We start from the raw sequence: 24,906 nt of genomic DNA, 5'->3' as shown, positions 1-24,906 counted from the left end.
GCTCGGAATGAACCTTTCTCGATAGAGAAAAAGGAATAACGATGGATTCCTATGGAGCATCTAAAAACAAAAAGATTCAATTGGACGAAGAATTCTTACGTGGTTCAAGGAAAGAAAAGGTTCACTTCCACAATTTCATCTTAATATCAGAATAGGTTATGTTGAATGTTAATATGATCAAGTGATATGGTACAAAATCGGTTTTTCTTGCTTATGTCGAAACTTTGATTCTTCCATACAATAATGGGTTTTTTTTTTTTAATCATTTCATCAATTTAACATCGCATCCAAAACTTTCAAACATGGTTAAAAAATAATACTTAAAATAGATCCATTCAAGTTGTAACCTAAAACCCTGACATGGATTCATTAGTGAGAGGATCACAGAGGGACAAAAGTAGCATACTTATTACACGTGTCAAGGCCCTAACCTTAGTTTCACCAAAAACCCATGATACCATATGTTTCACCTCCACCCTTAATTTCCATACATGTAACTGGAATGAAATCAACCTCCTCAGAAAATGTGTCCTCTCCCACCATACAAAATCACAGGTGTGAGAGAATCTGAGAGTAACGCCTTGAACGCCTTGGAACCATCTTCGGATACATACCCCAAAACTCAACCATCCACAGGTGACCCAACTTTCATTATCCTCTCTCTGATCTCACCTTTTCTTTCATGATTTTTTTTTTTTCCCTTTGCTTTCCCTCTCTCTGTCTGTGTTGATTGTTTTGTCGTGAAATTTCAAAAAAAAAAAAAAAAAAAAAATTGTTCTCTTTTCTGTTTTGATTTTCTGGTTAGTGAAATTGATAACAATGTGTTGGCTTTGGCGGGTTATGCTTGGTTGCTGGGAAAATCGAGGAAAAGGGAATTTGGGTCTTTCAGTTTATTTTTGCCTTTTTGGAAATTAATTTTGAAGAATTCGACTGAGATAAATTATATGGTTTTATTGGGTCTAGCCGAGTAGGGTGGGGCTTGGAGGTTTGTTTTGTTTGGTTCCAAGTTTTTTATTTTTATTTGTTTCTTTTATTTTCCTACGTTTTCTCTGCAACCAAACAGAGGTCAATTGGAATTCCCAGTGATATTTCTTATTTCATGTTGAATTGCTCCTCGTAACACGAACCGGAATTTATTTATTTATATCTTCGTAGGCAGACTAAGTTTGTGAAGGAGAGGTTTCATTTGTATTGAAGTTGATTTAGGTCTCTGTTTGGTCGTATGGAATTGCGTTTGATTTGGAACTCCTATTATATGGAATTAGAAAGTCTTCCTTTTTGCTTTGGAATTGTCTCTGGCGGTTTGGGGCTTCTGGAATTGAGATTTGATTCCAAACCCATTGGTTTATAAACCTACCAAATTGTGGACTTTGAATTGGGGGCTTCAAGTCTGAATAGCCTATAAATACTGCATCTCGAAGTTTTCTTCTACAGTAGGTCTTGATTTGGCATGTAGCAAAACTGCATACCAGAGTTACTCCAACCCATTAGCCACAGCTTTCTGGGTTTCGGTACTACGTGCTATGTTTGGTTCTCAGAAAATTTGAGGGAAAATGAAAGGGAAAGAAAATAGAGAGAAAAGGTATAAGGAAAGAAAAAATGAAGGAAAATAAAAAATAGATTTAAAGTTAATAAATTATTTTTATATGTTATTTCAAATCCATTTCATTGATTTTAGCTCATTGATATAAAGATTAAATAATTTGAAAATGCACAAGTTTCTTAGTAGTTTTAATTATATTTGATTTTCTTTAGTATTTTTCATAAAATAACCAAGCATAAAAAAATCATTTCTTTAGCATTTTTTTTCTTTTCTTAGTATTTTCCGAAAACCAAACATAACCATAATGTGTGTGCTCTCTGTCATTGAAATATCCAAGGATGATAATTAACATTGGTGTTAGTGTCAGGCACATGTAAGGTTTCCTCCAAAAAACCTGATACCTAAAGATTATTGCTACCTCACAGATATGGGGTGTAAAAGGGAACAAAATTGGCAATCTAGAAGTGCCCATTTGATATAACTGATTTGTCAAATCTGCAGTATCTGGAATTTCTCCAATGCATCAAAAGATTAAAGCAGGAATTTAAGAGTATAGGTGCTTGAATTCCCCGCCTTCAGTATGCATGATAGTCAATTTTTGCTTTTCATAAAAGAATTATTAAATGTTTCAAACTGCTTTAAAATGCCAGAATGAGATCAAATTTTTGTTCTCTATTGGTTGAAAGATTCTTTTTGGTAAAACAGAAGGTTCCATTTAATGTAGCTGAATTTTTAGAGCTGCAGTATCTTGAATTTGTCATGGTTGTCAAAAAGTGAATGCTTTGGACTGCATACAAATGGCAGAATAGATTTAGTTTTTGGTTATTATTGCTCCCAAGTTTCTGTTTGGTAAAATAGAAGTGCCCATTTAATGTAGCTGATTTGGCTGACTTGTTAAGGCTGCAGTATCTTGAACTTCTTCAATGTGTCAAGAAGTAAAATATGAGAAAGAAAGGAAAAAATAACATAGATTCTGAAATTCTTCTTCAGTAGTATGCATTGTAAGTCAGTTTGTGCCTTGTACAAAAGAATTATTGAATGCTCTGGACTGCTTACAACTGCTTACAAATGGCAGAATGATATCAAGTTTATTGATTCATTATTAGTTGCAAGCTTCTTTTTGGTAAAATACAAATGTCCATCTAATATAGCTGATTTGTTAAAGATGCAGCATCTTGAATTTTTCCATGTGTCAAAAAGTGAAATCTGGAATAAAATAGTAGGTTCTTATATTCCCATGCTTTAGTATGCATGAAAAGTCAGTTGTGCCTTGCACAAAAGAATTATTGAATGCTTTGGACTGCTTAAAAGTTGGCAGCAGTATGAGTTCATGTTTTGGGTTTTTTTAGATGCTCAGAATCTTCTCTTTGAACTGGCTTTTTAACTCTGAAAAACCCCTTTTTTTCTTTTGTATTATAGATTTAAAATTTAAAATTTGTGTGGCATTGTATTTTTGCATTTGGTATTGGTCTGCACTCTGTTGTTCATCATAGGAAGACATCTTTGGGCAAGATTTAAAATGTTTGAAGCTGATTTCATGCAAGTGATAACTTACCTATCAAAAAAAAAAAAAAAAAAATTTCATGCAAAGTGATAACTTATGCCTGTGGTTTAGATGAAAAAATTATCTTCTATTTTCAATATCTATCTTTGAATCAGGATTAAGTGGAGGAAAATAGTCGTCAGTTCCTTTTTATTTTGATCTTTATTTCTTGCAAGTCTGGAATATGTTGTCTGTTGCTGTTGATTGTCTATTTTTGGGTGCATCTGCTGATACAGTGTGCTAGGTTTTACAGATCAGCTTCTTTTGGAGAGTTGTCTTTCTGCTACACCTGATGGGTGCTCCTAAGCAGAAATGGACACCAGAAGAAGAAGCAGCACTTAAAGCTGGAGTTGTTAAACATGGGGCGGGTAAATGGCGCACAATACTTAAGGACCCAGAATTTAGCGGTGTCTTGTTTCTGCGTTCAAATGTGGATCTCAAGGTATTGACTTTTTAACCTACTTTATTTTATGGGTAAAGTTAAGTTTTCATGAAATAATTGTGGAGTTTGATCAGTTTCCATCATTATGTACTAAAAGGAGAAGCTTTATGCTGAACTTAGCTTTCTTATGATTTTGTCATGCTCATTTATTTGATTTTGGTGTGGGATAGGACAAGTGGAGAAACATGAGTGTGATGGCAAATGGATGGGGCTCAAGGGAGAAAGCTAGATTGGCTCTCAGAAAGGTGCCATCAGCCCCTAAAGCAGAAGAGAACCCTCTGTCTCTCGGTACAGCAGTTCAAAGTGATGATGAAACTGTTGATACTAAGGCCCTTGCACTACCTAGCAATCCTGTGCAGATTACTGGTTCAAAACGGTCATTCTCAAGGTACACTAAGTCCTTTGATATTGATACTAATGTTTTCATCATTTAGGTATGTGGAAAGTAGTGGCACACTCTAAAATTAAAATTGGGTGGCTATGGGCGTTGTGGAAGTTAAAAGGCTTCTATATTTTTATATATAACTTCAGAGTAAAAGGTGCGGTTGATTTAAGGGAAATGAGTTGATGACAACAATGACGTGATTTAATGTGAATTTAATGTAGACATGAGGTTGAGGGTTTCAAGTTATAACCACCTGGTTTAAATAAGGTTTTGAATTCTGAAATTGTTTCATTATCTGGATTGGGTGTCTCAATCTGAAATGGCGACTAGTGAATTCAAAATGAGGTGCCAAATTCAATTTCATTAAAAAGGGGAGAAAAGAAAAAGAAAAAAAAAAAAAAAGAAGTCTATATCAATGCAGAAAAAAAAAGGTGTTTAATACTTAAGGAAATGAGTGAGAGAGGTCGAGAGAGCGAGAGAGGTCGAGAGAGCGAAAGAGGTCGAGAACGAGAGAGCGACTGAGGCTGCCGGAGGCGAGAATGCTCGTCGCGCGGAGAATAGGAGGAAAAGGAAGATGAGGTGCTTCGGGGTGGAGTCCAAGTCCTTTGAGCTGGAAATGGTGGAGAGGGGAGGAAAAACCCTAATCACCATCACGGAAAGCAAGAAAGGGGTGTCGTCTTGGGTACGCATGGGGGCGTATAGCGTAGGGTTACTCATGGAAGGCCTACATCAGTGCATCGAGGATGCGAGGGAAGGAAGATGGGAAAAGAGCTGGAAGGAGAAGGGGCGAAACTTCTCCCTGGTTCGCGTTACCAACAGGGGGGGTTGTTTTTTGCGTTTGGGGGTTGTCGATATGGAGCTGAAAAGATATAGCATCTGCATTCCGAAGGGCAAAGGGGACAAGGGGGGGTGGATGGCGATGGTGGAGGCTCTTCACCAGATGGACCCCAGCATGGACAAAAAAGACCAACAAGAAGAAATGAGGATAATGGGAAGGCCACGCCAGGAGTTGGTGAAGGGAAGGTCATTTGCGAACATGGTGAAAGGGGGATGGAATAAGGGGTCCAAAAAAATCCGAGTGGAGGTAGGACGGGAGGAGTTAAGCAGGAACCTGAGTAGGCTGGAGCATTGTCTGATCGGAAAATGGTGCCCTAGCAATACAAAAGGGGAAGATTTGGAACACTTGGGTTGGGAAATGGCAAAGACCTGGGGTTTGAAAGGCAAGATGGGAATGGCGAGGTTGGGTATAGGACGAGTTTTGCTGGAATTCGAGTTCGCGGAAGAAGCGAGATGGGTTCTCCTCTCTGGTAACAAAGTGGTGGGAGGAGTTCAAATGACTTTGGAGTGTTGGAATCCAAGCTTGGGTTGTTTGGAGGAAGGTGAGGTAAGAGAGGAAGTGTGGGTGAGAATTCTAGGGCTCCCAATCTCGCTATGGGTCCCGTCGGTGTTGAGAAGGGTGGGCGACGTGTGCGGTGGGTTTTTAGATGTCGACCCACAGACGGAGAGCATGGAGGAGTTGCAGTGGGCCAAGATCTTGGTCAGGTCGGACGGCGAGGGTCGCCCTGACACACTGGAGATAGGGGTTGAAGAGATGACTTATTCTCTAACCCTATGGTGGGAGACGATGCCGTTGCTAAGGCTGGAAGAGGGGTGGAAACAGGGTCTGTGGTGCAGTCCAAGAAGGGAGGAAGGAGGTGACGAAAATACACGCGCCGGTCCGCGAGTGAAGGAGATGACGCGCGCGGGGTTCGAGGTGCTGCGTCAGTCAGAGGACGTGACGGGTCGCCTGTCGCAGGAAGTGGGTTCCGCTATGAAGGGCTCACAGGCGCAAGTGGGCTTGCAGCAGGGCTCCGGTTCGAAGACTGGGCCCTTAGCTCCAGGCCGGGAGACCAATTGGGCTTATGGGCCTTTTATGTCTTCAATTAGTGATGTTTCTAAGGGAGGCCAGTTTGGGCCGCGACAATCCAGTGGTTCGGGGCGGGCTGCAGACTATGGATTGGGCCATAATCATAAAGGAAAAGCCACCTTAGCCCAGACCCCTCTCGTGGATAATGGTCTTCTTTTAAAAATCCTTCCCTCTGGCTCCAACGGTCACATTAAAGTTGGCAATCTGGAGAGTGACTTCGTCAGATGCAGAGAAGAAGAAATGGGTAGAAGGTAGCAACCGGACCCAAACCATCAGTGGGCAGAAAAGATGCTAGAGGAAGAAGCTGCGAGGTATGGCTTAGAGGTAAATATGGGGGGTATTAGGGCACAAGGGTCTTCTTCTTCTAATCTCTTTTGTTTCGGTCGGACTCCGGAGAGGGAGTGTTACGACCATTCTGGGGTGCAAAGGAAAGGAATTCTGGTTGGAAGTGGGTCAAGAAGACCAAGTGCAGAAGAATATACAGGGAGAAGGGATGGCTGTTGGGATCTGATTGAGGTCAACAGTGTCGATCCTATGGGTAGAAATGCGGGGTGGACTACAGACCAGTCGGCTCTCCAAGAAGATAGGAAGGAAGATCAGCTCAATTGGGAGGAAAGCAGCCTAGTTAAATTCAGTCATTTTCTGGGTTTCTCAACGGAAGGTCTGGAGAAGGAAATTCTGGCTTTTTTGGGCAAAATCAGGAAAATGAGGGAGAAGATAATAGACAAAGGTCTATTGAGACCTCAAGGTTCGAAAGGGAGCTTAAGAGGTTGGAGTGCTCTGTTAATTATGAAGGGGATTCTAGGAAGAAAGGCCCTCTCTAGGGCAGAGGGTACCAAAGTTCAGTTGCCCAATGAATTTAAGAATTCTGAGTTGGAATGTGAGGGGTGTGAATGATAGATCCAAGAGGAAAGTAATCAAGTCAGTGATTAGAAAACAAAAAGTGGATCTGTTCTGTATTCAAGAAACAAAGATGCAAATTATGTCGGAAGAGGTGGTGAGGAGTCTAGGACCGAGGAGATTTCTCGATTGGAAGGTTTTGAATGCCATGGGGACGGCAGGGGGTGTGTTGATTTGTTGGGACAAAAGATCGTTGGAGATATTGGGGGTGGAAGAGGGTCAATTCTCCATCTCCTGTAGGTTCAGGAACGTGGGAGATGGAGCAATCTGGGTGTTCACAGGGGTCTATGGTCCTTTCTCTAGAGATGATAGGGAGTGTTTGTGGGAGGAATTCGGGGCTATTAGAGGACTGTGGGAGGAGCCATGGTGCTTAGGAGGTGATTTCAATTCAGTGCTGTACCAAGCTGAAAGAAGTAGAAATGGGAGGATTACTTCAGCTATGAGGAGGTTTGCCCAGATCATAGATGAGCTAGGGCTTGTTGATATCCCTCTACAAGGGGGGTCCTTTACTTGGAGTGGGGGGCTCAATAATCAATCGTGGGCCAGACTGGATAGATTTCTTATGACCCCCAGTTGGTTAGACCGATACAGTAGGGTTATTCAAAGAAGATTGGTCCGTCCAACGTCCGATCACTTCCCGGTTCTGCTTGAGGGTGGTGGGATAAGGAGAGGCCCTTCCCCTTTCAAATTCGAAAACATGTGGCTCAAAGCTGAGGGGTTTAAAGATCTGATAGAGGGGTGGTGGCAAGGGATAGTGGTTAGAGGCAGGCCAAGTTACAGGCTAGCGGTGAAAATGAGGGGGTTGAAACAAAATTTAAAGATGTGGAACAAGGAGGTTTTTGGAAGGTTGGAGAAAAACAAAGCTGAAGCTCTTCAGCAAGTGGAGCGTTGGGATTCAGTGGAAGAAGAGAGAAGTTTAACAGAGGAGGAATCAGGCCACAAAAAACAGCTAAGGAGAATTATGCTAAGTGGGTGTCGATGGAAGAAGTGCACTGGAGACAGCTATCTAGGGAATTATGGCTTAGGGAAGGGGATAAGAATACGGGGTATTTCCACCGCATGGCCAATGCCCGTAGGAGATCCAATGCCCTGGATAAAATTAAAATAAATGGGGTGAGGCTTACAGAGGAACAAGAAGTGAGGGAAGGAATTGCAAATGCTTACCAGCAACTTCTCTCGGAAAGCTCGGGTTGGAAGGCGGATATAGGGGGCCTTTTGCTGAAGCAGATCAGCCCTGCAGAAGCGGAAGCCCTTGAACTGCCTTTTTCTGAGGTTGAGATTTGTGCAGCATTAATGGGGATGAATGGGGACAAAGCCCCGGGTCCGGATGGTTTCACAATAGCCTTTTGGCAAAGATGTTGGGAGATCGTCAAGGAGGATGTGTTGGATATGTTCAAGGAGTTCCATGAACAGAACTCCTTCATAAAGAGCCTAAATCATACCTTTTTGGTCTTGTTGCCGAAGAAAGGGGGGGTGGAGGATTTGGGTGACTATAAGCCAATCAGTTTGCTTGGGGGTTTGTATAAATTATTGGCTAAGGTGCTGGCCAATAGGCTTAAAAAAGTCATAGGAAAGGTGATTTCTCCGGATCAGAATGCTTTCATTAAAGGGAGACAGATTCTTGATGGTTCCCTAATCGCAAATGAGGTAATAGACTCTTGGCAAAAAAGAGGAGAGAAAGGTCTTATTTGTAAATTGGATATTGAGAAGGCGTATGATAGCATCAATTGGCAATTTTTGCTAAAGGTCATGTAAAAGATGGGGTTCGGGTCAAAATGGATTGAATGGATGAGGAGCTGTATTTCCACTGCCAAATACTCGGTGTTGGTGAATGGGGTTCCAGCTGGGTTTTTCTCAAGCTCAAAAGGGCTAAGGCAAGGGACCCGCTTTCCCCTATCTATTTGTCATGGGAATGGAAGTTCTAAGCGTGCTTATCACGAGGGCGGTCGAAGGGGGGTTCATCTATGGCTGTAGGATATGGAAAGGTAGAGGGCAGGCCATCAGCATCTCTCACCTTCTGTTTGCGGATGATACAATAGTATTTTGCGAGGCAAAAAAAGAGTCCTTGTTGTATTTGAGTTGGATCCTCTTTTGGTTTGAAGCTGCATCTGGCTTAAAGATTAACTTGGACAAAAGTGAGGTCATTCCGGTAGGGGAGGTGGAAGGGGTTCTTGATATGGCTGCTGAAATCGGGTGTAGGGTGGGTCAGCTGCCTACTGTTTACTTGGGGCTGCCACTTGGGGCGCCTAATAAGGCCTCATCCATTTGGAATGGGGTGGAGGAGAAAATGAGGTGGAGGTTGGCCCTTTGGAAACGCCAATTTCTGTCCAAAGGAGGGAGACTCACGCTTATAAAGAGCACGCTGGCCAGCATTCCATTGTATCAAATGTCATTATTCCGTATGCCTAAATCAGTGGCAAGAAGGCTAGAAATGATTCAAATAAATTTTTTATGGGGAGGCGACAATGGGGGGAACAAGGCTCACCTAGTCAAATGGGAGGTGGTGTGCGTGGACAAAGAAAAAGGAGGGTTGGGGATAAGGAAGCTTGTTTGGTTGAACAAAGCCCTTCTAGGCAAATGGATTTGGAGATTTGCGCGTGCTAAGGAGGAGTTTTGGAAAAAAGTGCTTGAGGCTAAGTACGGGCAAGAGGAGTTTGGGTGGAGGACAAAGAAGGCAAATGGGGTGTTTGGAGTTGGGGTTTGGAAGGAAATTTTGAAGGAGTCCGATTGGTGTTGGGAGAACATGGTGTTCAAGGTGGGAAAAGACAATAAAATTAGGTTTTGGTTAGATCCTTGGTGTGGAAACAGTGTGCTGTCCCAAGGATTCCCGGACCTATTTTCCATGGCTGCCCAAAGGAACGTCACAGTGGAGGATTATTGGGATCAGAATTTGGGTCAAGGAGGGTGGAATTTAAGGCTATTAAGAGACTTCAATGACTGGGAGTTGGGGTTGGCGGGCAATCTATTAGTTGAGCTGAGGAATCATAGTGTAACCTTGGAGGAAGACGCGGTTTTTTGGAAGGAAGGAGCGGACGGGCTGTTTAAAGTCAAGAAAGCGTATAGGGTGTTGGATAATGCTGATGGTGTGGACTTCCCTCATAGCAATGTTTGGGTGGGCAAAGTGCCAACCAAAATTGCTTTTTTTGCTTGGGAAGCTACTTGGGGAAAGGTTCTCACGTTGGATAGGCTGCAGAGAAGAGGGTGGCAATTCCCTAACCGGTGTTTCTTGTGTGGATGTGAAGAGGAAACAATCAATCATATCTTAATTCATTGTACAGTGACAAAAGGATTGTGGGATATCATTCTTGCGTTGTGTGGTGTACAATGGGCCTTTCCTTATTCTGTAAAGGAGGTTCTTAATAGTTGGAAAGGCTCTTTTGTGGGGAGAAAAAGGAAAAAAGTGTGGAAATCCATCCCGCTTTTTATTTTTTGGACAGTTTGGAAGGAGAGGAATAGGCTAGCTTTTAAGGGGGGAGTGTTAGCTTTTCAGAAGTTAAAAACTTCGTTTGCGTATAACTTGTGGGGTTGGGCTAAAGTGTATATTGATATGGAGTCGAACTCCCTAATAGGCTTCTTGGAGTGGTTAGCTTCCAAGTAGGGGTTGGGTTGTTTTGTTTTTTGTTTGAGGGGTTGTAGCCTCGTATACTTCCTGTATGCTTTGAGGTTTTTTGCCTCTTCTAATACATTTGCTTGCTTATCAAAAAAAAAAGAAAAAGAAAAAGAAAAAGGAGTACCAGAATCTGATGATACCTTATATTAGTTTTGGCAGTATAGTAGTGAGGTTAATTGCATCTGCAGTTTTTCAAATGGTCCTTTGAGGTTTATGCCTTGATGCATATTTTAGAATGAGGCACAAGGAAAGTGCCTCTAAGCTGCATTGCCAGGCATCCATATTTTGAAATATCCAGCTGCAGTGCCAGCCAAATATGGTCTTTTATGATTGATGAATGAAGCTTGTTCTTTTTCTCTTTTTCGCTTTACAGACTTGAAATTCCTAATAAATAACAACGGAGATTTTTTTATCAATTTTAGCTAGTAGATCAATGGTTAAAATAATTTTTACTAAAAAGTTTGATACTTATTTTTCATTCAACTTAATGAGATTTAAAGGGCCTTGGTTTCTTTTTGTCCTCTTTAGTAATAAAATGTTCTTGTTCTTTTTCCTCTTTTTATTTTTTTTTCCTTTTTTTGTGTCACTTTGAGGTGTTTCTTACTATACTTCCTATGTACTTTGGAGCGCCTTCTCTGGCGTTACTTTTTATAAATTGATTCTGATTAGCTATCAAAAAAAAAAAAAAAAATCACGTTGACTTTTTTCATTTCAAATTATACTTACAACTTTCACTTTGAAGTCTTAGATCAGGCGTTGACTATTTTATTTGAAATCCAATAGGTGTGTAGTGAGGATAGGCTAAATCTTTTATGACATTTGATCACCATCATTTGGGTGACCCATCCCTGAGCTTAAGAGCGGCATTGTTGCACCCCAACAATCCCTCCCCCGACATGACACTACTTTGACTTGAGCCCATGACCCTTGGCTTTGATACCAATTCTGATATTAGACATTTAACATTTGATCTGAAAACCAATTAGTGTCCAATTAGGGTAAGCTAAACCTTTTATGACATTTGACTGCCATCATTTGGGTGATCCATCCTAAGCTTAAGAGCAACATTGTTGCACCCTAACATGAAGGTCATGACTCACGTGTCAGGGGATAAAGCGTTTTCCCTCTTGCTTTTTTGCCTATAAAACTATGAGTATGCCGAACAATTAGGACTTTTAAGCCATAGACCAAGAGCTTGTTTGGGAATTGTTCTTGAAAATAGTTTTATGTTCTTGAAATTTGTTTTTCAAAGGAAAAGTTTTCTAACTTAAAAACATGTTTAACTACCTTAGAAAACATGCTTGACAAACTTTTGACTCACAGCCCCAATATTTTAGAGTGCATGTTAATCAACATGATAGTACCTAGAATCCGACCATCCATATACATGACGGGATACATGAACACCATTGTTGATGTTAGAAGATTATATAACTTTGGGAAAATTTTCGATGAAACCACAGAAATGTTGAAAATGATTTCATATGAAGCTCATAATATTGGAACATTTTTATATAAAACAACTGCTCTATTGTAAAATGGAAATGCACTTATTGACATGCATACTCAGAATACATCTGTGAATTAAACCACTTTATAACATCTGGCTATGATATGGTACAATGATACAATATGATGATAATCAAGTGGGGAAATTTACATTCTACTCAATTCCATTACACAAATTCCTGAGTCTTTTATCATTATTAATTTGTATTTTTTTTTTCCAATCTTCAAGAAAGTTGATTTCATTAACCAGGAAATTAAATAAGGACTTGTACCCATTTATGATATGATGAATATTGAGAATCTTCATCATACCTAATATTTTATTTGGCCTTAAATCTCTGCTACTACAAAATTAAAGATAGAGAAAAAGTTGCATGTGTTAAAGATAACTCTGCTCTATATTCTATAGTTGAATAGCAAAAATAATAAAAATTAAAATATACAAATTCTCCTGACCAGTTTTAAATCTGTATGAACAGTAGAAACTTGATTAGGACCCTGGCTTTTGAAACGATATGGAAATGATAAAGCAGAACTACTTAAAGAAAAAATTGCTAGTATTTTGACAAAGATTCCTATATATTTTTGGCAAATAAGAAATAATATATTAAAAAAATGCATGGGGAAAAAGAGAACCTGAGAGACAACAACAGAAAAAAGCACCTAATGCCAAAAAGCTCAGTTTGCTCTTTCTTAAAGGTTGAAAAGAAGCCTTCCATCCCCAAAGAAGCCTTAAGCCACTCATAAAGCTTTAGATGAAAAATCTTTCAGTCAGATCTGACATCTTCATCCCTTCAAAATCCTCTGGTTGTGCTCCATAAACACCAGAAGATTATCAACTGGTGGCATCTACACACTACAACAAAGATTCCTATATTTTGAAATATCAACTGAAATATATGTATCCCCACTAACAAGAAAAAAACATACAAATAAAAGTCTCCTGAAATTATGGCAAGAATGAAATAGTTTATTTTTGAAGCAGTGGTGCAATTGAGAGTGTGTGCTTCCATGTGTGCATATATTCAGGAGATGATTTAATCCATAGATAGCCATATGTATATATAAACATATTGAAGGATTGGAAGGGAGATTCAAGTTTGATATATCAATTTTTTGATAGCTTTATATTTGGATATTCATCAAATATTGAGTACAGACTACTATCCATGTTGTTGTTCTTTTATCAAATTCAGATAGATACTAAATTCATTAAAAGGTCCACAGTCCATAGATGGTTGTGTGTGTATTCAGGGATTGAAATGATCCATGGAGTTTTAGATAGCCATATATTTAGATATTCATTAAATAGTGAATTAGAAACTCCTGTCCCTATTACTCTTTTAGGATCAATTTTCAAATAGATACCAGTCCACTCTTATACAGAAGAATAAAATTGATGATATGGTTTCTTCCATCTGTCGTTTGAAGCCTTCTAATGTCATTGCTCATGTGTTAGTAATTTGTAATCTTAACATCTGATTTTCTTGTACGCTCTATTTTCTGAATCAAATGAATCCAGCAGACATTTGCATTTTTCATGGTTGTTTGTTTGTGCTTACAATGTGAGCCAGGCTACTAGCAATTAATAATATTATTTCATGCCATTTGATGCATCTGACATTTCCTTCTTATAGACCAGTAACTTTATTTGATATGGCTTTCCAAGAGCCAACTTGTTTCCATGGCTTTTATATTCTCTAATATTTAATAATTCATCATGTTTTCAGGATTTTCATGTAGATTTTCAAGTATTAGATTATATTTGTCTATGGATAAGTATAAGAACATGTAATTTAATTTATATATGCCTAGATATTCATTATGTTATCAATTCCTAGGTTAGTATCCACCTATGAACCAAAACACTTCCTTTGGAATACTGAAAGTGACAAAGTAAATAATCTTAGAGACATCAGCATAATGATATAATTCGATGTGTCAATATACAGTACTACCTTCTTGGTTTTTTGTTTACCATGACGACTTATTAAGAATGTTGGGGTGTTTTTAACCTTTAATATTGATTTTTTTTCTCCACATGTATATATGAGATTTGCACAGAAACCTACAATGAACTCACTAAAGAACATGGAATGATAATTTTCAGAAACAAAAAATTTGTTACTTGTAAATAATAGTCTCCAATTACTGTTTAAAAAATGTTTCCACTGTGATTATCAGTTGTTGCAGGTAAATACATAGTCCAGGCTTATCTTTTATTCGTTATTGCAATTCTGGACATTCTTTATTAGAAACCATAGTTGTCTTATGTGTGATTATTCACGTATCATGTCTTATTTCCATTGTTGTAGGTTGGATAATTTAATATTGGAAGCTATAACCAACTTGAAGGAGCCTGGTGGTTCTAATAAAACTACTATTGCTACATACATAGAGGTAGTTATACCCTTATTTGAGTTATGATAACTTACGATCTTGTACCAAGAAACAAGTAATTTAATAGTCAATCTGTAGTGTTCTTATAGTGATTGAACTATGGCACATTGTAGTCCTTGGCCTTTAGTGACATTATGAGCTCAGTGGACCTACCAAAAAGCAAAAATGCTTTTGAAGATTTGAAATGGAATTGTGGATGACATAGCATGTGAACTTTTCAGGGTGGTTCCAATTGATTACTTTAAGTAGTTTGAATCTTATTGGAGATATTCTTATTTAATATCATGACGTTGTCTTAGTTTAAGAAGTCTTCTAGTACCTTAAACATTAGTTTATTGGTCGATTGTCTAAAATGTAAATTTATTGATGCCCCTATCAATATTTTGAGAAGTCTTATAGTTGCTTATAACTTGATGTTTAAAATAACAAGAAAGGAAATGCCTGATGGGCTTCATGGCATCAGATTAGTCCATACACATGCATGTAATTGTCTATAAAAATGGTAAACCTTTTGCCCTTTACTTGATTTCTCAAGTTTTAAATTCAAACTCAATACAAGGTTGACAAGTGGTGAGTAAAAAATAAACATTTTCATAATATTGAGCATGTTTTGACTTGAGCTACAACAATTGGCATTATCCAAATGCTTTGACTTTTGACCTACCTTAAGCCATGAATGTTTGTAAGCTAAACTTGAGTTTGAATGGAGCTTGAACATCATTGGTTGCAATATGGTGGAACTTGAATAATGTGTTAGTTTACCTCTCACTTTTTCCATAATTGCATGTGGAATTTGAATAATGTGATATTTTGTACCTCACTTTTTCTACACTTGCACGTGTTATTCCTTTGTTTCTTGTTTAGTGTAGTCCCCTTGAACATCATGGTTTGCAATATGGTGGAACTTGAATAATGTGATATTTAGTTTACCTCACTTTTTCCACACTTGCACATGTTATTCCTCTGTTTCTTGTTTAGTGTATACCGAGGAAGTTAACATTAAGGAAGGAGTGTCAAATGCTTTTCACATGGCAATTTGGGATGGGGTGGAGGAGAGGTTTCGCAAAAGGATAGCTTTGTGGAAAATACAATTTATCTCTAAGGGAGGGAGAATCACTCTTATTCGGAGTACATTGTCTAGTATGCCTATTTACTACATGTCCCTGTTCCATATGCCAAGAGTGGTTAGATAGAGATTAGAGAAGATCCAAAGGGACTTTCTTTGGGGGGAGGGGCTTTAGAGAGGTAGCCTCACCTAGTAAAGTGGGCGGTGGTTTGTTCAAACAAAAGAAAGGGCGAATTGGGTGTTAGATGCCTTTCTACACTCAATAGGGCCTTTTTGTGCAAATGGAGTTGGCATTATGCGGTTGAAATGGGGGCTCTTTGGGAGCAAGTTACTGGTAGGAAGTTTGGGGTAGAAGAAGGGGGGTGGAGTACTCAAGCAGTTAGGAAGGGGTATGGTGTGGGTTTGTGGAAGGAAATTTCAAAGGAAGGATTTTTATTGAGTAATAAAATTGGTTTCTCAATGAGTAATAGAGAAGAGTGAAATTCTGGAAGGATAAGTGGTGTGGTGATGTTGCTTTGTGCGATTCTTTCCCTTCTTTGTATGCCTTGGCGGACTCTAAAAAGGTTTGGGTGGTGGAGGTATGGGATTCATCGAGTGAGGTAAGGAGATGGAATCCTCGTTTTTCAAGACCTTCCAATGATTGGGAAGTGGATTTGGTGAAGCGATTCGTTTCGACAATTTAAGGAAAGAGGATGCTTGTGGATTTGGAGGATAAGATACTATGGAAAGAGACTAAAAGTGGGGAATTTTTTGTTAAGTCTCTTTATGGTGCTTTAGAGACGAGAAATGCAACCCCTTTTCTGTGGAACATCATGTGGAACCCTTGTGTGTCTTCCAAAGTGGGCTTTTTTGCTTGGGAAGCATCATGGGGTAAGGTCTTAACCTTGGATCAATTAAAGAGAAGGGGGTGGACTCTAGCCAACAGATGTTTCATTTGCCTTGTTGAAGAAGAGTCTATAGAACACTTCCTAATTCATTTCTCCAAGGCTAAGGTTTTGTGGGAGTTAATTTTTGCTCTCTTTGGGGTGACGTGGGTTCTTCCTTCTTCAGTTAAAGAGACTCTTCATGGTTGGATGGTTCCTTTGTGGGCAAGAAGCATCAAAAGGTGTGGAAGGTAGCCCCTTTATGCCTTTTTTGGACGACTTGGAAGGAAAGAAACAGGATTACTTTCGAAAATGAGTAGTTTTTGGTTCAAAAATTGAAAAATTCTTTTACTTGTAATTATTGGTCTTGGGCTAAGTTGTTCATAGATGTAGGTCCATTATCATTGATCGACTTGTTTGATTGGTTGGGTTCTAAATGAGGGTGGGTAAGTTTTTGCAACCCCTCTTCTTCTTGGCTTTTGCCTTGAGGCACCTCTTGTATACTCCTAGTATGCTTTGAGTTGTCCTTTGGGCACCTTTTTCTCTTTATAATATAGTTTTGTTTTTTACTTATATGTATAAAAAAAAAATGTTTTTCACATGACACTATCTGAGTTAGGGGAGTGGAGATCGAGCATTAGTGGTTTGTCCCTTGAATCCTTGTCTACTACTGATTTAGGGGCTTTAGAGACCCTTGTCTCCGGAAATGAGGTCCTTGCTATCTCATCCAGTTTATGTGGGGGTCATAGTTGTTAAAAACTTATAATACATTATATGATACAACGGTACAATACATTTTTTATGAAAATCGATACGTATTTTGTATCTTACTTTAAAGCGTATCTTACAATACATAATATGATACACGATATGATATGTGATTACAATACAATGATATATACTTCAACTATTTTCTATAATTTTTTTTTTAAAAATCAAATTCATTTTTTTTAAAGAATTTATTATATTGATTGTTTAAAATATGCTAAAAGATTAAAAATTGATCATAAAAAGGAGAAATAGGTAAAATAATCTTATATGAAAATCTACCTTCTTGTTATCAAATGCTATATTAGAAGTCAAGTGAGTTTCTTTTTACAATGAATATTGGAAAATTTTCATTTGAATGGTTTGAAAGTTGACAATGAAAATGATGGTGATTAGTGAATAAAATTTTTTACTTAAAATATTAGTTTTTTTTAAAGGTATATATATATATACAGAGAGAGAGAGATCAATTAACAACACAATAAGTGCATATGCTTGGTTAGAATTTATCATTGCTAAAAATTGAAGAAGTTTACTTTTGTAGATTGTGTGATGAATCTATAAAGTCATATTTTGTTAATTTAAACTTGTCAAAACTTTAGCATTAAATATTTTTATATGATATGATATAGTTTAAATCTTTTTTTTTTTTAATCATAAAGATAAATTTTTATTGATTAAAAGAAAGAGAAGGATGAGGGGTCCTTCTCTCAAAATACAAAACCTAATCAAAGTAAGAGGTTACACATCCACTATGAATTACAAACTGAAAGCCAACTTAGTTGAATAACATTAAGTGGAACTCCCCTAAAAGCGATGGAACAAGAGGCCCAAAGGGAGGAGTAGAAATGTAGTAGGTCCCACAACATCTCTTTTGTTCTCCATCTATCCTCAAATATCCTAGCATTTCTTTCTTGCCACACCATCCAAAGACTAGTGAGACAAACAATATGCTAAAGGGTCTACCTCTCAAAGAAGACCGCAATCCTCTAAAAGTGATAAGCATCATATCTCCAATACTCCTTGGTGACACCTAAGCCAAATTAGCTAAACTAAAGAGCTTATGCCACAAACCCAAAGTTAATGGACAATGTAGAAAAAGATGGTCGATTGATTTTGTTATTTTCCAAAAATTATTCATAGGGAATGCCAGGCCATGGGCTTAATTTTTGGGCCTAATGTTTATAAACATGGAAATTTTTTGTCTTTGAAACATAGAAATGATGATGTGCAATTCAGCAGAGTTATTCCAAACACTTCAAAAAGCAAATGAGACTCATTTAAAATGTGTTTTATGACATAATTGAAGATTTTCATTTTTCTGAGTTGTCTGGATTTTGAACCATTCCTCTAGCTCTGGAATCGTGCTTATTGGATGGAGCCTATATTATTGATCTAGTTTTTTCAGGCTGTGGATGCCCAGTATTCTCTAATATACCTTTCCTTGTGTACCCTTAAGGAAATGTGTTTATTTATGACTCCCCTGGATTCCTTCTCTAGAAAAAATTTAGATAAAATTGTCAGAAAAGATTTTTATTCAAATTGCAAGACTCAAAAGAGTATATTATTTAGAGATAAGTTCCAATATCATTCTCAAATTAGTACAAAAGGGAAGTGAGGGGCTCATATGAAACTGAACCTTTCTTGCTAGCAACTCTCTACTTCCTCACCCCCCTCCCCAATGCGCTCTCTCTCCCTCTTCCCCTCTCCCTCCCTCCCCCCCTCACTGTCTCCTTCTCCCCCTGATTTATTTATCTTGCACTTGGAGGATATACACCAGCGGACACTCCACATGGTACTAGAAATTTAATGCTACATGGCCTGTAGGTCATGAGAAGTAAGCTTCAAATCTCACTCAGCACTTTCCCAACAAAATCCTAATTAGTATGGTTTTCTTATTTGAGCTTCAAAAGCACATGATTCTCCATATCACTTTAAAAATTGATAAGCAAATTGTATATTTCACCATATTCATCAGTGATACTTACCAGCTGATGGATGTAATGAACTGTTGAGCTTGAAAACTCAATAGGACACTCCATGACAATGTGTAGCTATGGCTCCCAAATTTGTTTGTCAATGGGCCTTCAGTACTGTTGTTTGATTTTTCATATTGTAAATTTTGAAAAAATAATAATAAAAAAAAACATTGGTAGATTTGGATCTTGCCCATGATTTTTTGTTGTAGTCCTTGATATCAATTCTGAACTTCAAAGATTTATTTTGTAGGATCAATATCGGGCGCCTCCAAACTTCAAAAGACTATTGTCCGCAAAATTGAAGTTTTTTACAACAAATGGAAAACTGGTTAAGGTAAATCATATGCCATGTATTGGAGGTGTAATGGTTTTGAACTTATTGACTACATGCTGGCACTTTGCCTTATTTGGATGAACATATCCTATTTATTCTACATTTTTATGTGGTCTTTCATGAAACAAAAATATTAGTGAACAAGTTAGCCAGATTCATGGTTAAGAAGTTCAAGGAGCGGTTTTTGATCCTTGAACAGTTGTCAGTTGATCTGTTGAGGAAATTCATTATATGGATCCTTTTATCCACTCTCTATGTATAGGGTATTACCAAGAGTTATGCAATGCTAGCAAAACAGGAAAAATATCTTTGTTGGATCAGTGAACTTGACATGTGTTATACATCTCATAAAGGGTCAGTATTGATAATAAGAGAAAGAAGTTGAAACAAGAACAGAATGGATGGGGCTTTCACTAGTGAAGTTTAATTTGGAGTGTTTTAATGGTTTTTAGGTTCATATAGTGTAATGGTACTTGAAATGGACATGGTCTAAGATCCATTAAGAAGAAATGAATCTTTTTGTGGTAGTTCTCATCATAAATAGCCACATCTAAATCTTTTCACAATTTTATGTCTTCTGTATCTGCATCTCAATATTTTCTAACTAATATCTTCTAATACCACTGGCCAGAATACACAGTTTCTCAATGATACAGCTGATATGGCATCCATATATTTTGACATATGGGCTGTGTTTACGAGAAACAGATGGACCCCAATTTCTTCCTCCTTTCTTATAGTTCTTTTTCTTTTTAATTTGTTTGATTCTTAAGGCTCTTGTTATGAAACTTCAGTCTTTCAGGGGCATGTTCCAATGCTTCAGGTTAAGAAGCTTCTTCAAATGACTTGAAAAAGGAAGGAATTCTCCAACAAAATTTTATGAATATATAATCATATGGCAAAACAAGCTTCTGTGTTTTTGTTGGCTCAAAACCTTTTGTGTTTTTGTTGGCTCACAAGCCTCTGTGTTTTTGTTGGCTCTCAAAGCAGATACATAATATATACCCAATGGAATATACATTTTTCACCATATACACCACTTAGTTAAGCTAAAATTTTGTTTACAAAATTTTAACCCTAAATCATGCATTTCTGTCTAATTTAACTCTTTCTAAAATTTCATTCGAGATTTCCTTGTTTCGCCGCAAATTCCTTTCATTTTCCAAATCAATATTGTTATTCAATTTTGTTCAATATGCCTGTTGATGTCTTCATGCTTTTGGATCATCGACATACCTGTTGATTTTGAAATATGGGACCATGGTAATAATGAGCCACTTTGAAGCAATCAGCTTGACTTGTTAAGCAGTTCATACCATCTCAGTTGGCTTCCAAACAAGCCATTTCTGAATCTCCATAAAAATCTTGTTTCCTTATCTGGTTGAGTTCACTCTAAACATAGGCTGACTTGTGAATCAAGCCGATATATTTTGGGCTAGGCTCAATCGGCCGGTGAGGAAGGGCCCACTTGGTTGGCTTGTATGGGTTGGTTGAGTCCATTTATTCAAAAGGTTTTTAGTGCTAGTGCATGTGAGAGAGATATATAAAGAGAGGTAGGGTTACAACAACTCTGTCTTGACTGTTTGAGTTGAAAGATGAAGGAATCCCACCAGGTAAGTGCTCTTCTGTTGTTCTTTCCTTTTTAGTAATTTTCTCTTGCCGCCTCCTCTTACTCTCAGTTCTTTCCTATTTGTTTTGTTATTTGGTTTTGGAATTTTATCTTTAAATGCTATGTTTGGCTGGATAGGGTTTTAGGGTTTCCTCATCCTCTTACATTCTCTAGCCCGATAGTTTCCTGTAGGATTTAGAGACAAGAGTTTGGTTTCCTTCTTCCCCATACTTACCTCTCTCAATTATCTTCTATACTTGGAGATCATGGTTCAAATAACTGTGAAGGTTGGTGTGATTTTGATCCTTTTGGCGGATGTGTCATTTGTCACAGGTTTTGCTTTGTATGAACCATTTTTTCATGCACTGAGTTGATTGGAATCAAACTTGAGCTTGGGGAAAAATGTCTAGCCAATCTGGAATATGCTTGGTGAAGTTTGGCACAAAACCAATCAAGATGAAATAAGAATACTTGACTCTACTTGGCCTGGCTTATTTCCCTTCCTAGTTTGAAAGTTTGTACCTTCGGCAATTAAATTGACTTTCTCAATCTCATTATAATGTTTTGACTGCCATTATTCGATCTCATTATAGTATTCTGATTGCGATTATTCAAATGTGATAATTTTTGTAGTGCTTATATTATTTTTGAAAAAAAAATGTATAACTTTATGAGATATATAAAACAGCATTTGATGTTTTCCAGCAATATTTTCTCCACCAAGACGACTGGGAGAAATATGGGAACCCTCCTTGTGGGGAGTAGGTCATACGCCTAAGCGGACAAAAGTTTGTGATGAATGACCGGGGCCTTAGAAGTACTTATTGTGACCTCAGTCATGTATTTTTATCTCTTTTAGTTTTTTTTTTTTTTTTTTTTTTTTATCAGATACAAAACATGTATTATATTAATAAATAATAAAGGTACAAGAGAAGGGTGAGAGGTCCTTCCCTCAAAATACAGATTCTGATCAAAGACTTACACCCCACTATACAAAAACTATATACAGGGCAACCCCCAACCATCTCAAACTATATACAGATTCTGATCAAAGTCATGTATTCGTATCTTTGATTTGTCTTTTTGGGACTTCATATCAAAATGGAAAAACAGAGTTTATTATCAAATTTCTTTAGAGGGTAAAGATCATTTAATTTCTCAGAAAACCAAGCAACTTTTTATGTTATTCACTGGTACTTCTAGAATTTGGTTTATATATGGTTTTTTAGTTGGTGATATATACCTAAATTGGATTTTCTTTGTATATATTGTTTTTGTATGGTGAGATATGTACCCTGATGGAACTTTATTCTCAAGTTGAAACCATTCTGTCTTGATCATCACAATCATCTGGATTGGCAATTGAGGTTTGTACTTATAAGCCAATAGCCTCACCTAGAGAGGAGAGCAACACCCTCTTGTGCTTTGTTAGCATCATCTTTCCTCTTGACCCTACTAGGATATATATTGTATAGGTTCTAGTTCTCTTTTGCTGTCAATTGTTGTTCTTTTCTAGCAGTTTTCTATCTCAAGGAAGGACGTCTCATCTTTCTTATATGTAGGCTATTTATGATACTTATTTTGATTCTTTGCAAGAGAAAAGGAAAAAAAAATGAGATTAGTATTTCAAGCAAACTGCAGAAGAACTGTGTCATGGTTGGGAAAACAGTGCCTTACAACGATATGGGACTGTATTAAATACCCTGGAAAATTAGGTGGCTTGTTCAGAAAATGGGTCAGTTGATGAATTGATTTGATATAGTTGCTTCTGGTCTTGGACTATAATGTTAGACATTGCTGACTTTCTTACAGGTGAAACGTAAGTACAGGATTGCACATACTCAAGCATTTTCTGAGAGAAGAAGAAACTCTTCTATGCCATTCCTGGAGGGGAGACAGGGGTTTTCTCCCAAAGTTGACAAGGATGACATCCATATTCTCACTAAAGCCCAGGTTGATTTTGAGTTGGCCCAGATGAGGGGTATGACTGCGGAAGAAGCAGCTATAGTTGCTGCTCGAGCAGTTGCAGAGGCAGAAGCTGCCCTTGCAGAAGCTGAAGAGGCTGCAAGGGAAGCAGATGCAGCAGAAGCTGATGCAGAAGCAGCACAAGCTTTTGCAGCAGCAGCAATGAAAACACTGAAAGGCAGGAGCAACCCAAAGACGGTAAATCTTTATGACACTATAGTTTTTTTTTATTAGGTCTGTGTACATTTGCTCAAATTTAGTTGCATGACCTGCTTGACCAGGAGGTTTAAGTTGCAGTTAAGAGGGGTGAAATTTTCTGTTCTTAAAAAATCCCATACTCATCTTTAAAATTAAGACAAATGAAACTTAACCTTATGATTTCAAATTTTTCTGAAATATATGACATGTTCAGTTCTTCAAGTCGGGATGAGTCTTCAGTACCAACAAAGTGCAAAAATGATTATTTATTATCATTTATTTTTGGCACCAATTAAGTGCAAAAATGATTATTTATCATCACTTATTTTGTGGCTTTAATCTTCAACCACCCTCCCTCCCTCCATCAAGCCTTTCCCTTTAATGGTTGGGGGAAGCATTCCCTTTCTCTTTTTCTTTTCCTGATGAATGTTGACCTAACAACTGCAATGATGTTTTCCTTCTAGAAAACCCCTAACTTTTAGAGTATAGCACATGACTTGGACAATTTGGCAGTAGTATGGCAATATACTCTGAGCACAATTCATACACAGAGTCAGAGTGATAGGACTCTTACCATTCCACAGTTGTGCCTCTAGTTTTAGTTTTTTATTACTTAATAATCTTTAATGATTAACATTTTTCCCCAAATTGTTTTCTTATATATGTATGTATTTAGTAATCTTACTTGTGTTCATTCATTGGCTTTGGTCAATGAAATTCTCGAGCCATCATTCCTAGTGGGTAAAGACTAAAGTAGCATTTTGACTAACACTGCTTCTGTAAGTTATCCATTTCCACAACTCAACCAATCCTTCCATTTTTTCTATTTTTAGTGATGTCAGTTGGACTTAAATCTGATGACTCCCTAGTCTCTCTCAAACTGAAGCCTAATGTCAAGTATAAGAACAGCCATTGCATGAATAACATTTGATTATATGGACTCTATGAAATCAATACTTTTTTTCGCTCCCTGATGTAAGCTTCTCAGATATTCTGTTCTTTCTAGATTCTTCCTTTTCCTTATTCATCATTTTGCATCTCTATCCATCTCTTTTTCTGTTTTCTTTCTAGAGCTGTAAGAGTTGACATGATATGTGTCTGCTGTGTAAAAAGGTTATACTGGTATCTTCATGCTGAAAGATGTAATTGTGTTCTTGTGGGCATTTTTCATAATTAAAAGCCAAAGAATTTGATGTTTAATAATTTTATTAAAATTAATAAATTATGCCCTGCAAAGTTTAATCATCAGAGGGTTAACCATGTATTATTGTTTTAATTTGTGAGTTCCTGATCCCTGAACTGTTGGTTTTGTGAGTTGATGCTCTACTTAAAATGTAGCTCATATTCCATCAGCACTTCTGTAGCATTTGCTTGTGTTAAAAACTTGTTTCTCTGGCTGTTGATTGTGTTGACATCTTTTGCAAAAATGTGCAGAATGGCCATCCTTGATACAAACCAGGATCAATGAACCTGTGTCTTCTGGATTGATGCCCAGATGCCTGTACCTTTTCTACCAAAGTTGAATTAGTAGACACATAGACAGCACTTTCACATTGACAGTTTCATCTCTGGATTTGTCTCTATTTTGGGAACTTTCACTTTTAGGGCTGATCTCCATTTCATTTTGGGAACTTTGACGATGCTGCCAAACACGGGAACAGGGAAAATATAGTGTTGTAGAATTAACTATGGGTGTTCGTTATACAGTCCTCTCCACTTAGTGTTTCAACTTTTGAGATAGAATTGAATGGATAGAAGGAAGTTTTGGGGCATGGATTGTGAAGATATCAACATCTGTTGTTGCATTTATCTCTGTTGTCTGTTATGGATTCTTGTCAGATTGCCAATTTAATAAATTATCCCTCCATTTGTTTTTGGTTCTACAA

General features: G+C 37.7%; 1 protein-coding gene across 1 annotated transcript; it reads left to right on the top strand.

Annotated features, from left to right (window-relative positions):
• The first annotated feature begins 508 nt into the window (after positions 1-508).
• Positions 509-24,906, top strand: LOC117910612 (telomere repeat-binding factor 1). The gene is made up of 7 exons (XM_034824712.1): positions 509-636; positions 3,340-3,528; positions 3,699-3,916; positions 14,154-14,238; positions 19,165-19,248; positions 22,670-23,020; positions 24,455-24,906. Exons 2-7 carry the CDS (start codon positions 3,379-3,381, stop codon positions 24,467-24,469), a joined length of 903 nt encoding a protein of 300 aa, XP_034680603.1. The 5' UTR covers positions 509-636; positions 3,340-3,378; the 3' UTR covers positions 24,470-24,906.

Source organism: Vitis riparia, chromosome 3 (assembly GCF_004353265.1).
Source record: "Vitis riparia cultivar Riparia Gloire de Montpellier isolate 1030 chromosome 3, EGFV_Vit.rip_1.0, whole genome shotgun sequence".
In the NCBI taxonomy this organism is placed as follows: Eukaryota; Viridiplantae; Streptophyta; class Magnoliopsida; order Vitales; family Vitaceae; genus Vitis; species Vitis riparia.
This window is presented reverse-complemented; position numbering and strand designations above follow the sequence as displayed.

What these genes read in the sequence shown, in the direction of transcription:
- LOC117910612 (XM_034824712.1), top strand. Translation starts at nt 3,379, where the DNA reads ATGGGTGCTCCTAAGCAGAAATGGACACCAGAAGAAGAAGCAGCACTT. An exon ending in GTTCAAATGTGGATCTCAAG is followed by an intron (nt 3,529 to 3,698) that starts GTATTGACTTTT and finishes GGTGTGGGATAG; the next exon opens with GACAAGTGGAGAAACATGAG. An exon ending in TCAAAACGGTCATTCTCAAG is followed by an intron (nt 3,917 to 14,153) that starts GTACACTAAGTC and finishes CCATTGTTGTAG; the next exon opens with GTTGGATAATTTAATATTGG.